General features: G+C 37.1%; 1 protein-coding gene across 6 annotated transcripts in view; it reads left to right on the top strand.

The window, feature by feature from the left end:
• Nucleotides 1–1,815: 1,815 nt before the first annotated feature.
• LOC120730801 (type-2 ice-structuring protein-like) overlaps nucleotides 1,816–17,479 on the top strand; it is a 42,655-nt gene continuing 26,991 nt past the window's right edge. Inside the window, exons 1-8 of one of the 6 annotated variants that reach the window (XM_040027288.1) lie at nucleotides 1,816–1,951; nucleotides 2,058–2,189; nucleotides 4,892–4,967; nucleotides 5,106–5,156; nucleotides 8,470–8,579; nucleotides 8,687–8,815; nucleotides 11,143–11,251; nucleotides 12,201–12,499. In XM_040027288.1, the coding sequence (XP_039883222.1) occupies nucleotides 2,181–2,189; nucleotides 4,892–4,967; nucleotides 5,106–5,156; nucleotides 8,470–8,579; nucleotides 8,687–8,815; nucleotides 11,143–11,251; nucleotides 12,201–12,268 (552 nt within the window). In that variant the 5' untranslated portion in view covers nucleotides 1,816–1,951; nucleotides 2,058–2,180 and the 3' untranslated portion in view covers nucleotides 12,269–12,499. Of the gene's footprint in view, nucleotides 1,980–2,057; nucleotides 2,190–4,891; nucleotides 4,968–5,105; nucleotides 5,157–8,469; nucleotides 8,580–8,686; nucleotides 8,816–11,142; nucleotides 11,252–12,200; nucleotides 12,500–17,479 lie in introns of those variants that run through there. The other 5 variants (XM_040027291.1, XM_040027290.1, XM_040027287.1 and 2 more) reach the window with 5 other exon arrangements.

A 17,479-nucleotide genomic window follows, 5' to 3' on the forward strand; every position in this document is an offset into this window, starting at 1 on the left:
TCTTAAATGGACCTGCAAGGGTTTTTCATATCTGAAATACTGTGCACAGTCTGTGTATATGCAAGGCAGTGGACAGCTTCTTTTGTAATGTGTGTGACTGTTAATGTAATGTTCAATTATTCCCTTGCAATTTCCACAAACAACTACAAAGTTTGCAAGTCCAACTCATTTAAATGACAACAAACAGATGTGATCATCTAGAACTGTGAAAATAAATTAATGAAAAACCTTCAGTTATGGATGCTATTACAGCCACAAGATCCTAACAGTCTGTTCCATTTCTTTTGTTAATGATTTTTTGGTAGCATATCTGAATATTTTGCTTACACCTATAAACAATGTTATTTTTGTTACCACACAGGGAATGCAGTCCGCTAAATTATGCATAAAATCATAAACAACCCAAGGGACGTCTGCAGTATACCATGCTAAAAATCAGTGTCTCTGATACCATTTTTTTTTGGTATGGAAACTCACACAATTTGCTCATACTGATCACAAGAGTTTAAAAATAAATCAAAATGGTTGTTATATGGAAGGCCAGGACTGACATAATGAATTAATTAAATACAGCATTAAATAATTAATTAAATGTGGCAATAATTAATTAAAATTGTAAATAATTATTTAAAATAATTAATTGAATAAATATATATTATTGACAAATTTAAATAATTATTTAATGCTGTATTTCGAGTCATATAATTTTATTTATGAGGATATTTATAAAGTCTTTACTACTTAAGCTTAAAGCAATGCTTGGCTCAACAGAGCTCTGACTCATTGTCAGCCTGACAACAGTGCTTAAAAAAAATACTGGGGTTGTTCTTGTTTTCTTCAATCAATGATCAATAATAAGATGTCCAACTTTACATGTTTTTTTTAAGCATCAGACTCTTTTTTTGAGGATAAATGAAGATCTTCTGAATGTGCATTTGAGAATTATACCAGCAAGTCAAGTGCATCTGATTCCTTTTCCAGAGAAGCCATAGTGGCTTCTCTGGAAAAGTATATGCAGTAAGGATATAACTGTATTAACAAGATAATCAACTTCTATGAGAATAGAGTTTAGGTAGCTACTCTGCACTGTGTTTGTACATGATATTGAAGAAGATAAAAGTGGAGGAATTATATTTTCAAAGCATGTTTCAAAACTTAAGTTTAGACATAATTTCTAAACTTCTAAAGTTATGTTTTCATCTCTAATTTTTAACCATAACTGCTTGAGTGAAAGTCTAAGCTCTCGGTCCATCTCTCTCTGAGCAGATGTGCTGGATAAGTGATTCTGTTAGCATGTTGCATGATGGGCAAATTTCCTGAAACTTTTCTCTTTCATGTGATTGTAGTGCTTTTTTTTCCCTGTTGTTTAGATGTTTACTAGTTGGTGTTACTTTTCTTGTGAGGGAAGATTTCAGGGTGAGGTGAAGAGGTATTGTAATGGATGCTATATTCCTCTGTAAAGTGGATGAACACTAAGACTAAACAACAAAAATGTAAAGTGAAAAAGGTCTGAATCACAGAGACATGGTCAGTCAGAGGTAGACAATAAAATATGAGCAAATTTATGCTGTGAACCTTTAATATGGATGTCTCAAAACAAGCCTTTCGTTTTAGCCTGGTGGATCTCGAGAAACTAAATTATGTCAAAAAGACACACAGGATAATGCTGCTGACTGGAAAAGGGAATTTCCTGGAGAAATTTTCCTAGCGTCATCGCTGGAATCTGTATTTTATTTTCCAGTGCTTTCACTCTTCTTTCTGTTGACACCCATTAAATAATTCCAGATCACATTTCAAAATCAGGGCTGAATTTGAAAAACTTTCAGTTGTATAAATGCGGATGCTCAAATCTTAGACACAAAGAGACTGGCTACTTTAACTGTCTATAGGTCTGGGATCACATGTAAAACCTGCATGGAGAGCATTTTATAAAACCCCATTCACAAAAAAGGTTGGAGAGCTACAGTGGAGGATTTTAGGTGGTGCAGTGGCTGTAGATGCTTTTATTTCTGTTTTGATCCAAGTGTTGATGAGAACTGCATGTTCTGTCCTCACAGAGAGAAGCTCTGTTCCACTGTTTCCTGGACCGAAGCTCATTCTAGTCTGTGTGTGGATCATTGCAGAGGCTGCTCCATTTATTTGGACAGTGTTTTTATCTACAGACGGTCATTCTGGGTCTCATGTCACAGGTCAGTCTCAAACCAGAGTCAAATTGTAACTATTGAAATTCTGGGTTAAACTAAGGAACTGCTTATATCAGCAGAAAATAGAAAAAAAGAGCATTTGTTGCATTATGATGTTAAAATAATGTTGATCAGGATAATCAGAACTCTCATAAACATTGATTATCAATATTACTGTATGGTGAATAATCTGGAAAAATGTAAGAATATTTTTATTAAAATCTTATCATGTGTTTTGTAAAAAAAAAAAAAAAAGAACTTGTCTTTGAGTTAGTGCTGTTTCATAACTGTTTCAGTGATGCCTGATCTCTCTCTCTCTCTGTTGACATGGTGGATGAGTGATTTTGTGAGTGTGATGCACCATGAGTGAACTGTTTTAGAAAAACAAACATATAATCCATAATGTCAGTGAGTAAAAGTTAAGCAATGATCTAAAAACCAAGACAAGGAGATCTATGAGAAAAAAGACAACATTCAAAAAGAAAAATCTGGCCCAGAAGAAGACAAGAAAAATATGAAAGAAGGGGGAGATGAATGGACAGAGAGCAAGACATAAGACAGTTAACCACGTCCTTTGATCACGTATCCTATGGGGGGTGCTTTGGGAGTATGGGATCTCTCACCTGGTGCTATGATTGACTCTCTCCTTGTACAACTATTGTGAGAGCTTGGTCTGAATTGTCAGCAATAAGTCAGACTAGATCCCTGTGGGTGTTGGATTCTGCCAGGGTTGCCATTTGTCTCCAACTCTCTTCCTAGTTTTTATGAACAGAATTTCTAGGTGCAGCCTAGTGGCCGGAGGCTTCCACTATGGTAGCCTCAGAATCTTATCTCTGCTTTTTGCAGATGATGTGGTTGTGTTGGGTTTGTCAGCTGTTGGCCTAAAGCTCACAGTGAAGTGATTTGCAGCCAAGTATGAAGTATGAGAAATGAGAATCAGGACCTCCAAGTCTGAGGCCAGTGTCTTCAACCAGAAAAGGTTGGTGTGTTTGCTCTGGGTCTGGGTGTGTTGTTGCTCCAAGTGGAGATGTTTAAGTATCTTGAGGTTTTGTTAATGAGTAAAGGAAGAAGGAAATAGGGGACTGACGGATGGATTAGGGCCACCACTGCAGTGATGTGAACACATCACTGCTGTGCTCCCATCCATGTGCGCCAAGAGACTCTGAGCTGACATCGAGGGAGTATTGCTTGTCAGTAACAAGTAATCTCATATACCAGCTGAAGGACCTTTTTTGTCACATCACATCTTTGTTTCTTTTGCTTCAACACTACATGAGGAGTGACGTGAGGTGTCAACTCCTCTCAGAGTCTATTCATTAAAATATGAATTTGAAATGTTTTAAAAGATAAAAAAAAAACTAAGCAAAGCAATGTTATTATGGCACCTTCTACTCCCCTGTGTGGCCTGTAAGGCTCAAGGGCATACACACTTTTCTTTATGTCTGACGTTAACTGGATAAAGGAACAGCAACTCTGCCATGGGGTATAATTGGTTGTTTTTGACTACTTTTAATTTTACCTCCACATTTCACCTTTAAAAACTATTTATCTTGCCTTGTTCGGTATCATTCTTTTCAGCACAACCTCACACGTTTTAATTTATGGTAATTTTTTTTTTGACATATTATATTAACACATACATTGCATTTCATAACTTAAAATGCAAATATGAATTGTACATTTAAAAACCTATGCACACGCTTTGCAAACAACAAAGTTATTGCAGTCAAGGTTTTTTTTTTTAATAAACATTTCAAACTATTTACAGAACAATCAGATGCCCTGCATCAAATAAGATGGCACACAAAATATTATAATATATATAATATAATATAATAATGTATCTATTCTTTTTTTTTTTTTTTTTGGTTGTAAGCAGAAAGTGCTACCACTGTCCTTAGACAGTAAACATGACGATAGTATTCAGGAAAAAACACAGCGTATATTTTTTTTTATCATGACTCTGGTTTTACGTGGCCTATGAACACAATTCAAAAACTGATATATAGTTTGAAGTCCACACTTTTAACACAAAAATGGACACTCGGGCTCTTCTTGGGTTGACATATTGCTATGTCATCTTAAATTGGTCATGTGATTGGTTTAACACGACTACTTTTCTTTCTCAGCCAATCAGCAGCACTCGTGCGATTGTTTTGCCCCGCTAGCTCCTGCGTTTTCTTGTTAGTAAAGGTAAAGGCGTTGTAACGATAGAAATAAGAATTAGTTAGATTACTAGTTACTGAAAAAAGTAATGGCAATACTTATAATGAGGTTATTTCCATCACTGCTCTTTTCCTACAAGACACTGTTAATTGTTCTGTATTTGTCCTCATGAAACCTCTATTGAGGTTCAGTCAGTATGTGAAATTAAGTAGGAAAATTGGAAAAAAGTAGGAAATCCAATTAGGTATGAGACAGTTATTTTTGTTTAGATTTGGAAAGAAAGAAAGAAATGTGAAGAAGGCATGAAAAATAAAAGTGTTAGTTTTTTCAGTGTTACATTCTGGTTATGCAAATATGTAAATATAATAAGCCTTACCTAAACACTGGTCTGAGAGCAGTTCAGCACTTCCACACTTGATGCTTGAAGTTACGGGCTGATAGTTAATAGAAATAGGAGAAGATAGTCTAAAAAAGGTCTGCAATAAACTTTCCTTCTTTCTTTAATGAATTGTTATTCACGTTGGGTTTTCTGTTTACTACAGATACTGAACATCACCATGAAGAAGCTGACTGCATGTGCAATTTTCTGTGCTATAATAGCTCTGACCATGGCTGCTAGTGAGTATTGCAATATAATTTCCATCATGTAGATCAGTGTCATTAAACATACAAATGAATAGTACAATGTACACTTTGCTTATGAACATCATATACAGAAAACTGATGATCAAAGTGAATATTTTTTAATTTCTCTGGGTCTTCAATGTGCAGAACCCAGGGATAAGGCAGAGGAATTTTTGGCACCAGGTAAGTGACGTTTTCTACATACACCAAAATCAAGGGCGTAGATTTGGCTTTGGCATTGGTGGGGACGGATGATTCAACCACCGAACTCTGCTCTGTTTCTTTTTTTCCCCCTTTTTGTCTTTGCTTCTTGATAAAAAAAAAAAAAAGAGAAGAAATATACTTCCTACATATGCTATTCTGCATGCTTTTAAACTATTTAAAATTACAATTCATAGTTTTATATGTGAATTATATAATGTTAAATTACTTAAGTATTTTAGGCTTTAGTTATATTCCATATAAATCAGGTATCATACCAAAATAAAAATAGAGTCATGACAATAAAAGAATATGACCTTTATTCTTAACAACATTACTTCAGTTACACCAACATCTCTGACACATTAGCACTAAGGGAACACTGAATGACCTGGTGGTTTTTGTCCATAAAACTACTCATCTAAGATTACCACAAAGTAAAAGATCTCTCAGCAAAATTATGCAACATTTTAGGCACTATTGCCCCGATCGGATCAGTGAGCTGGGATTTTTTATTCTCAACATGAGCTACTGTTACAGCAACAGACATGGACTACACGCCCCACACAACAACTCAATGTCCACTATGTGAAGCAGCCAAACACATGCCTGCTCCTCTCGCTAACTGAGATAAACTGCTGGCATATTTGTTTTACATCTATACTGTCCAGTCTCTCCTGGTGGACATACAGCAGCATTGTTTAATCTCATTTGAGTCATTGTTGACCTTAGCCATGTTTTTAGTCTTCTGAGAGCACTGAAGTATCTTTTAGCCTCAGTACCTGCGTTTTATCCTCAGATTACAATTATTATTCTGTGCTTGATGTGCCTCACCTTTGGCCCTGGCTCCTCCCCTCTGACTGCACTAGGACATATTGCCACCTGATAAAATAACACATTGATTCGTGCCATATAAAAAGTGAGACATGTCAATTCAGATACTTTGTCAAATATACACTAATGAATCAGTTTACATCAGCAGCCTAACAACTGTCATGATAATAAATACTAGTTAATCTATAGCACCAAACCATCAGTCAGTCAACTGTGACCTCGCCTCTTCACCTCTGTCCGAGCTACAACATGGCAGAGCTGCCTCTGTCACCTGATGAATAAGTGAGACATTCCACATACATGCAGTCACACATGTGCTTCAAATACAGTCATGAACCATCAAGTCATCATCCAATTTCACCTGTGATCTTGTGTCACCATTGCTCTCTGAGCTTTGTGTTGGTTCTTCTGTCACCTGACAAATAGGACATAGATGACAATAAGAATAAAATGTGAAGCTGCTTCAGTGTTTCTGTCACTTTGTGCAGATCTTGACTCATCAGTAATGTTTGTAGTGTGAGTGTGCTTTTAAAACAATTTGTGCAAAGTGCACTACAAGGTGGAATATTTGCAAAATCATGACTACCTCATGATATTTTGTCTCAAAATTAACCCTATGAATATGTCAGTGCCATTAGGATGAAATTATTGTGTCACCAACATTTTGACGTTAGACATATAATTTTAACAGCCTCTGTAAACTAATATCCTGGCTCGCTCGAGGCTGCCGTTTTCTCTGACAGTTTCAATCAAAATTAGAAATGCTGCTCTGAGACTGAGAGAACTAATAGTGCTGCCTGTTGTGCAGTTAGTTTCCAAAACACGTTATTCATGGTTACATACAATTTTAGACTGATGTGGGCCAAAGCGTAGAATAGCCTGTAACGTTATTATGACCGACACATTCAAGTAAACTTGACTTTAAGTGACTTACAGGTTTCTTTGAAAAATAATTTCTTATATCCAGATTCTTCCTTTTTCCTGCCGTCCTCCTCTCCTCCTCGCAGCGCAGGTTTGCCGCTGCTAAAACTAAACAGAGCTCACTGAAAAGCACAGCCAATCACATTGGCCATATTTGTCGCATGACGTAGGACTCCAGTAGAGAACGTAATTTCACTCTTTCTGCACCGCTGGGTGAATGAGACGCTGACACATCATTTTTTCTCTCTACCGGGTTTTTTTGTTTTTTTACTCGAAGAAATCAAATTATTGGTGGGGACAATTCAATAATCGCCGGATATTGGTGGGGACATGTCCCTTCCGTCCATGCCAAATCTACGCCCTTGACCAAAATTAAGAGAAACACCACCTCAATGTTTGTACCGTAGTGTCTCTTCCACATCCTGTTTTTGTCCTTTCTGCCTCTCCTCATCCCTAATCAGTTGTGGCAGATGTCTGCCTGTCCCTGAGCTTGTTTCTGCCGGAGCGTTCTTCTCATCAAAAGGGAGTTTTTCCTTCGCACTATCGCCAGGTGCTTGCTCAAATGGGGTCGTCTGGTTTTCTCTGTGTTATTGTAGGGTATTACAATATATAGCACCTTGATGGAGCTGTCCTAGTGTTATATAAATAAAACTGAATTGAACTGAGCTGAATTCAAATATAAATGGTGTATTCAAGGATCTGGATATTTTAAAGGTGATACTTGAATCACAAGTTGACCAGGCCTTGCCATCAGGGTCCTTCAGCTTTGTTTAACCTTCCTGCTTGTCTTCCTGTTGTAATTTACCTTCTTCCCTGATATTGTTTGTTTGTGAAATCACTTTGTATTTTTTCAAGATAACTGAGAAGTTAATATTGTTATAATTAGAATAATGTCATAATAATTACAGAGCTTACAGTTGCATGCATAGAACTAAAATCTATAACTCTGAGAAAGCCAGAATGCCCTGCATTTTGTATGCATACGTGCAGCTGTAAACTGCCAATCACTTAACTAATGTTTCATTGTGAAATTGTTACTTGTACAACTTTAGTTATTGTTTCAGTTCAGTTAATGGACAAAGACAAAGAGACTCAATAAAAGTTTCTACCCAGCATTCCTACCTCTAGTCCTACCTCTTACTCAATGTGCACCACCAATCACATTGCACCTTAAATTGAAGTCATCACTTGCTCCTTACATTCCACCCACTCATTTATATAGCATATATAACTTGTACATGTCTGTGTAGATACTTACATTATTACATACATTCGCTGTGTAGGCAGCTCTTAAACTTTAAGTCAATTTTCTTTATTGTCTCTCTTGGTTTTTTTTTCTTTTCTTTTTTCTTCTCTTATTCTAAAAGCGTTTTTGTGTAGAAATTTGCATGCTGCTAACAGAGAGATGGCAAAATGTGTTTCATTGTTCTTGTAACAGTGACAATAAAGACACATTCTATTCTATTTATATGATGATTAAAAATAACATAAAATAAGATATTATCCAACGAAACATGTAGAGCTCTTCATTTACTCCCAGCCAAGAGTCGCGTCGTCAAGAGGTCCACTGATTGTCCTCGTGGTTGGACTTGGATTAGTGGTCGCTGCTTTCGCTACGTTCCAGCACTAATGAACTGGGCTAATGCTGAGGTAACTTTCCTTTATTTGTATTGTATTTAACACCTGGTTAAACCACATAATTTTAACTGTTACTTACTTGTTACTTTGAAAACCTCTGCTCTCTGTCTCTATTGAAGATAAACTGCTTGTACATGGGGGCAAACCTTGCATCAGTGCACAGCAGCTGGGAGTACCGTGAGATTCAGAGGCTGACTGCCCCTTACGGCTACACAGAAGCTTGGCTTGGAGGAACTGATGCACCCAATGTAATTTGTTTATCATTACATACTATTTCTAAGGTGTCTGTTGAATTCATTCAGGCTCTCTACTGCATAGTGAAAAGAAAATTTTAATTTACACTTTCAGGAACCTCTGTCTAATGATATTAGATATCTCTTTTATGTTCATAACTATATTGCCAAAAGTATTCACTCACCCATCCAAATCATTGAATTCAGGTTTTATAATCACTTCAATGGGCACAGGTCTATAAAATGAAGCGCCTAGGCATGCAGACTGCTGCCACAAACATTTGTGAAAGAACAGATCACTCTCGGGAACTCAGCGAATTCCAGCATTAAGCCGTGATAAAATGCCACATGTGCAACAAGTTCAGTCATGAAATTTCCCAGCTACTAAATGTTTCAGTCAACTGTTAGTAGTATTGTAACAAAATGGAAGCGCTTTAGAACCAGAACAAATCGGCCATGTAAAATCACAGAGTGGATTCAGTGGATGCTGAATAGTGTGCAAGTGACTGATTTTCTGCAGATCCACTGGCTACAAACCTTCAACCTTCATGTGACCTTACGATAGCTCAAGAACAATGTGTAGAAAAATGTATGGAATGTTTTTGCATGGCTAAGCATTTCAAGCCTTACACCAGCGCTAGATGCAGTTGGAGCAAACCACCACTAAACACTAGAGCAGGGGTCTCAAACTGCAGTCTTTGAGGGCTGCTGTCCTGAAATCTTTCCATGTTTCCCTGGTGCAAAAGACCTGAATAAAATTAGTAGGTCATTAGCAAGAGTATAGAATTTGACTGCATGCTGAAGTGGCAACCCCTGACCCTACTCAAGTAAATTTAAGTATTTTGAAAAAATACACTTGTAAAAGTCCTTGTATCGCACCATGTTCATTCACTCATGAGCTTCTGTAACATGAATCAAATGGCTGAATTGCCACTTCAGCCTGCAGTAAAGTTCTGCAGAGTCTTGCTAATGACCTACTAATTGTATTCAGGTGTTTTGCAACAGGGACACATAGAAAAGATGCAAGAAAGCAGCCCTCAAGGAATGGAGTTGGAGACCCCTACCCTAGAGCAATGGAGATGTGTTTTCTGGAATGATGAATCACGCTTCTCCATCTGTTAGTCTGATGGTTGAGTCTGCATTTGGTGGTTGCCAGAAGAAATACAACAGAGAGCATGATGTAAGTAATACAGGTACTGCTCTGCAGTATTTTGAATCATATGTGTCTACCAGACTCCAATTTGTTCATGTAAATGGAGAGTCCTCTTCACATACTGAGGTTAAATATGGAGTTCCACAGCATTATATGCTAGAACCAATTCTCTTTACTTACTTTACTTCCCTTTAGCAGTATCATTACACATTACACCAGGGGTCCTCAATCTCAGTCCACGAGGGCCGGTGTCCCTGCAGGTTTTAGATGTGTCCTTGATCCATCACAGCTGATTTAAATGGATAAATTACCTTCTCAACATGCCTTGAGGTTCTCCAGAGGCCTGGTAATGAGCTAATCATGTGATTCAAGTGTGTTGACCCAGGGTGAGATCTAAAACCTGCAGGGACACCGGCCCTCATGGACTGAGATTGGGGACCCCTGCATTAGACAGTCTACATTTTCACTGCTATGCAGACGACACCCAAGTTTAATTTTCCATGAAGCCAGATAACACAATAATTAGGCAAACTGCAGGAATGTCTCAAAAACATAAATACCTGGAGGACCTCAAATTTCCTGCTGCTAAATTGAGATAAAACTGAGGTTATTGTACTCGGCCCGAAAACTCTTAAAAACTGTAGTGTCTAACCAGATGCTTTATCTTGGCATGGCATTATCTTTGTCTCCAGTAAAACTCGGTGGAAACTTGGAGTGGTTTTTGACCATGATGTCTCAATGCACATGAAGCATATTTATATATGACAGCTTTCTTCCATTTACAAAATATCTCTAAAATTAGAAGCAAACAGAGTGATGCTCAAAAAGGAATTCAAGCATTCATTACCCCCAAAAGTTGATTATGTTCATCTGGATGTAGCGTTTTCAGTGGCAGAAACATTTCGTCACTCATCCAAGTGACTTCTTCAGTGATTCAAAGCACAATATTTAAAATGAGCTCTTAATGTGTGTGTCTGTATTGGGTTCATCAATGCATGACAATTCTGGACATGCAAACTATATCCATTCGGACATTCAACCATGACCTAACTTGGGCCTCAATACTAAGTGAAATCTGCCAGTTAGTTACATGGAAAGTTACGTACTTGTACTGAAGTCAGCTGATCTGAGAAGACTACGCTTCAAATTTTGACCTGTCTACATAATGCAATTAATTTCTGTCTTCTAGGAGGGTATTTGGTTGTGGAGTGATGGGAGCCGTTTCAACTACAGACGCTGGTGCAGCTGGGAGCCAAATAATATGTTCTTTCAGCATTGTCTTCAGATGAATTATAGAGGTGATTCAAAGCACAATATTTAAAATGAGTTATTAATAAGTGAATGAGTGATCAAAGGTACAATCCATAACGCATGTTAACTCACGTGCAGATCTTGTCTGTATTGGATTAATCTGGACATGCATACTACGTCCATTTGGACGTCAAACATGACCTAACTTGGACGTCAATACAATGTTCACCATTTGAACTTTGGACTAGATCATTTATTTTATTTTTACATCTATGACAGATGGAGTAAATTTATATGATTAATAAATGGAATATTTTTTATTCACTAATATCAGCATTTCCTTTTTTTTTTTTTTTTTTTTAATTTTTTTTTTTTTTACAAATGTCACCATTCAACATTTCTGTTATCAGCACAACACATGTGCATATGGTTTATTTATTAACAAACACTATTTATCATGTGTTTGCCTATTTATTCAGTAAATATGTATGTGGTGGGGTTATTTTACATTTTCCTGTTTAATAATTGATTGATTTATTTCAGTTAATCAAGTTATTTGTTTGTAACCAGGTTAAAGCTGTCATTTATGTGCTGAAATAGTAAACACATTAAAATCCATGTTAAAATTTCAAATATTTAAAATAACAATGCTAACTATTAAGTAAAAAAAATGGAATTCCTTTTAAAAGGAAAAGGAATGTTTTCCTTTAAAAAAAAACTTTAAATGAATATATCCATTATGTATGATTTATTTTTACAAGTATCCTGTTTAACTGGGAAGAGCTTTATTAAATGAAGTGAATGGTTGTGATCGAAGGCAGGACTGAGAGAAGTTGCAACAGAAAGTATGAGATGTTTGTGCAAGTATATATGTATGAACTGGACTATCTGCTCAACAGTCTTTGTTGATACTCACTAGCGTCACTTTGCAGAGTGGGTAGGGTTTAGGTTTTCATATTTGTAACATTTACTTATTTCTACTTTTGAATCTTGCAGGTTCCAAGTGCTGGGATGATCTGTGGTGTAACTATCATCGGCCATCTGTCTGCGCTATGGAAATCTGATGAGTCTTTGACTGAGACTTTAGCATTAAATTCCTGCACGTATGTGTGCTAGAGTTTGTTTTGTTGTCTCTTACATTATTTTATTTTGAAGCATAATATGTCCTTCTTTGTAGCACCCAAGTAAAACAACAAAATGACCAGTCAACACAAGCTGGGCTATCTTAAAGATCTTAAATTTCTCTTGTTTGCTCACATCTCATTCTTGCAACATTAAAGTTTTAAGCAAGCATGTCTCTGTCTCATGTATTAGTTTAATTATCTGGTCCAATAAACCAGTCTATTTAATACATTCATGAGACATTCAGTAAACTTAAATAAAAGTGCTAAGATCGTTTATACAAATCTGTGTTTCCCTCTTTATGTTTGTGTCAATGGAAAATTATACTTAGTAGTCAGTATAATATTTTAATTATATAAGTTTGCATATGGTAGAATACTGCATGTAATCATTTGTGTTTAGAAGTATATAGTTGATGGCATATTGAAAGAATGTCTCATCCTAGGAGGTCTGTAACAACTTTGTGTGCATTTCAGAGTGTTCTGGCATTCACACCCACATCCAGTTAGCGTTAAACAACAGCAGCACGTTTGATCAGCTGTTGTTAGAATTTCTTTAATATTACTTTCTAGTATCAGCTGATGTTTGTTGGAGCCACAGCTGTAAAGCTGCTGGTCCTGATATCGGTTTGGATATGTGGTGAGAGGGAAACATGAAGATGAAACCAGGAGATGTCCTTACTGAATCATCAGAGCTGAACAGGTGATGGAGAAACAGGTTTACCTTTTAGGTGACATTAATGAGTTGAAGGGAAGTTCTGAACTGTTTCTGAGAGACAAATAACACCAGGATCGTTTTCTATGTAGCTGACAGCTGGTAACTGTGCAGGGGCGGGTCTAGCAAAGTTTTGCCAGGGGGGCCAGGTAGGGCATTAACAGGGAAAGGGGGGCACAAAGAAATACTTTTCTTTCTTATTCTCATTTAAAATATCTAGCTTTTAACAAATAATTATCTGAATCTTACCACAAACGATTGATAGATTGACCTACATCTTCCTACTCGGAAGGCAGAATTTCTGAGTTCTGAGTACAATCGAAAGCACCCTGACTGCAGTTTCCGTGTTGGATGTAAAAAGCACACATGACGCTGTGACGTAGGCTAAAATCATGGCGGCGGTCAACGATGGTCCAGGCGTGGGATTTCTCTCGTGGAAATATGCACATTATTTTTTCCTTTCTGTTGGTAGGTGGCACAGTGCACTTGTGGCAAGTAAGCAAGCTAGAAGACTGGCAATCTTGCTGGGTATCTAGTTAGGGAAGCAACACATTAACAAGAGAATTCTGAGTAAAACCAAAGTTACTTTCCCTAGTAACTAGTTACTTTGAAAGTAACAAGTAACTTGCAGTAACTGAGTTACTTTTGATAGAAGTTACTAGTAATGTAACTAAAGTACTAATTTAAAGTAACTTACCCAACACTGCTTGTGAGTAAACTTATTTAGTACTTTTGTAGGAAAACCATAAAGCAAAACAGTCGTCCTCCTGTTTTAGTTTTTGATGCCTACATTGCCCATAATGCACCACAACAGCCTATAATTCAGTCAGACATTGGAACCATAGAGTTAAACTTACCTTTGGAAAACATAAATGCTTTAAGCTCCTCCAGTCTCCTATGCAAGAACACTCCCTAACTCCTGGTTTACTTTTGATTTGTCAACAACAATCTAATACAATAACACACACCTGCACTGAATTAGCTTTCCAAGGGAAAAATAATTAATTAATAAAATGTGGTGAAGTAATTTGTCTTTATCCATACCAGCAGCGGCTGATTGTTTGAGGGAAACATTTGAAAGTTTTTTAATCATTTGTTAAATACAGGCAGATGCTGCTATGACACACGTCTACAAACTAGCTAAACGGATACAGATTTTCTTTTTGTTTTTCTTTTGGAACTGAAACTAAAAGTGTAGAAAATCCTAGTGTTCTGAAAGTGACAGCAGCAGTGGAAATTCCCCCAATCTGCCAAATTTTAGTGCTTAAACAAAAACAGGTTGTTATTAGTGCTTAAAAACAAGCAATGATTGACAGTAAAAGGAAAAACTGAGTGGGGACATTGAGTCCTGGGAGGGAACAGCAAAACAAGTGCAAGTTTGAATCATAGGTTCCTGTGACAACTATGAAAATTTTGCTACTACAAGTCATCAAAACAGGGCTGTTATTGGACAGAAGTCAGCAATGCAGTGATCATTAAGACAGGACACTGGCACCAAAGTGCACCTCATCTGTAATGATGAACATATCAAAGGTTTAAATGTACACGATGATCTTCGATGTCTGGGAAATGAAGAGAGCAGTGTCAGCTGTGTCAACAAATGACCACTTCAGAAAACAATTTTCAGGATCTGTGTTTTTTATTAACATGTATAATACACCATGTTGTAAACTGAATTGATGGAAGTATTATTATTATTATTACTTTACTTGACCTTACAGATGGTTTAGCTGACATTTATAATCTTTAATAGGTTTCCTTAAATATATGACCATTTTTCTTTAAAATTTCTTTAGAGTAAAATAAATAAAATCAAGTTTAATTACCAAGCAAACAAAAGAAACTGTCAGTGAAATGACATCTCAAAGCAATCAGAGAGGCTGTACCGGGCCTCTGTGCAGTCAAAATGAAAGTGAAAATACAACCTTGAGAGTGACACATAAAAATGAGGGGCGAGGATATGTGCCAAGTCTTTTGTTTTTTCTGTTTCCAGGAGCCAAGGATAAACAGATACACATAGCTTCAGAGAGGGTCACGTGACTGTATACACCAAGATGTATGCTAAAATGATCCCCCATTCACTGAATGATATTCCTGAACTTTTCTGAAATAATAATGATGTAAAGAAAGAAGTGTGCAAAATTTTAAACGTGGGACTGTTGAAGGCTTTCTTGTGAAGGCTGTTGTTCATTTTCAATCCCCGTGACTCCGTTTTTTTTAAACGCATCTGAAAAGTATTCACTTGTTCTCGTTTCACTTTTTCCACATCTTTATATGTTATAGCTTCCTCCAAAATGGATTACATTTATTTTTTCACTTCAAAATTCTAAGCACAATACCCCCTAATAACTAAGTGAATAAAAGTTTGCTTAAAATTGTTGCTAATCTCACATAAAGCGGCCAGGAGTTACTGCACATCGGCTACAACATGAAACTGACAAGATTTGAAGAGTCTTGCTGCTCCTTTAACATACCAAAGGAACTAACGCGACCAGTGGGTGATACGTGGATTGCTATTGTTACTCGCAGATGGGAAAGATGCATTTATATGCTGGTCTGAAAAAATAATGATGAAACACACACACTGCTCACTGGACCTAGAGTACTTTCCTGTTACACCACAATCTTCTTTTCTATGGAGGGAGCTAACAGTCTTGCTAATTATGGAGGCTAACACTAATTAAACTAACACTACCAATATGTACAATATGTAACACGTGCGACCAGAAAGGAAAAAAACTTTGGATCAAATCAAATCAAATCACTTTTATTGTCACATCACATGTGCAGGTACATTGGTACAGCACATGTGAGTGAAATTCTTGTGTGCGAGCTTCACAAGCAACAGAGTTGTGCAAAATACAATAATGTAAACAAGCAAAATACAAGAATGGCTACATCTGAAACTAATAAATATATGTACAATATATAATAGTATATGCATTTCTGGATGTGTATACTAAATATTTTTCTACGTGTGTGTGTGTGTGTGTGTGTGTGTGTGTACACATATTTTACAAATTAAATAGAGTAAACAATAAATAAAATATATAAAAATATACAGAGTTGAGACATGTGCAAAACAGTGGCATTACTGTACAGTATGGAGTGCATAATGTTAAAGTTCCAGTAGTGAAGGTGAGGTGTCTATGACGTGTTCAGCAGTCTGATGGCCTGGTGGAAGAAGCTGTCTCTCAGTCTGCTGGTACGGGACCGGATGCTGCAGAACCTCCTTCCTGATGGAAGCAGTCTGAACAGTTTATGGCTGGGGTGACTGGAGTCCTTGATGATCCTCCCCGCTTTCCTCAGGCACCTCATAAACACCTCATGTTTATACAAACATAAAGATTCAGGTAACTCCCACACTTAGGCCAGTCGGACCACTTCCTCTGCTCCTCTCTTATGCATATACACAACAAGGCCCAACGTCATGAATCATCAACTGTAGGACTGTTTCTCTTGCACTGAGAAGAGTGTCTACAGTTAGCCAAAAGGGTCCTAAACGTAGCCATAATGGTGAAATCCAGATATAATGTATATCTGGCATATCTGGCATATACATTACATACATTCCCACATAGCAAAATTGGTATGGCCCGGACCTGGCCCACACAATGTGCTTACACATGGCCCACATACCACTAAGAATGACGGCTCTTTGGCAGCCCAGATCAGGTTTGCCAGTGGTGGCTCACACATGGGCCAGCACAAGGCCAGTTACAATACAGCCTTGATTAGTCTGAAGAGGTATCAGCTTTCAAAACATGTTTTAAAAACTGAAGTTCTGACATTGTTTCAGAAAAGTTATGTTTTCATCGCTAACCTTTTAGCAGCCAGAGGCCAGGGAAGCAGAACATCATATCACAAAGGCCCTGAGTAAATTCCCAGCTGGGAAAGTACCCAAAGAATGTTTCAGAGAGATAAAGAACAACTGCTGCCTAAGGGAAAACCTTAAGTGATCCCATATGTGTCCAGAGTTTCACAACAGATCAGACATATTTTCTTAAAACAATAGCTGTGCCTTTCAAACCTTAAAAACATGCTACCCCAAAATTAATCACTATATATATGTAAATTGTGGGGGTGCCAGGTGAAGAAGTCATGCTGTAAGTGACTAAGAGCTAAGCTAATAGCTAGGCTAAGCTAGAATCCTCAAAGACAGAATTAGTTAATACTGTGAATTTTGCTTTAAACTATGTGAAGATCACACTATAAAAGAAGTTATGTAAAGGTTTTTATTTAAAACAGGCTACACACATGAGCCATACAAAGCGCCACCAAGTGAGAATCATTTACCATGGCTCATTTATCATAAATTAGCAAGCAGCCTTGGGAAGAAGTAATAGTTTTCAAAACATGTTTCAAAACTTAAGAACCACTAGCCCAGGCTGTAAGACAGGATGTTTTAATTTCTGGTATTCGTGTTAAAGAGGAGATTA

Source organism: Simochromis diagramma, unplaced genomic scaffold (genome assembly GCF_900408965.1).
Source record: "Simochromis diagramma unplaced genomic scaffold, fSimDia1.1 OVJJ01000766.1, whole genome shotgun sequence".
NCBI classification, from domain to species: Eukaryota; Metazoa; Chordata; class Actinopteri; order Cichliformes; family Cichlidae; genus Simochromis; species Simochromis diagramma.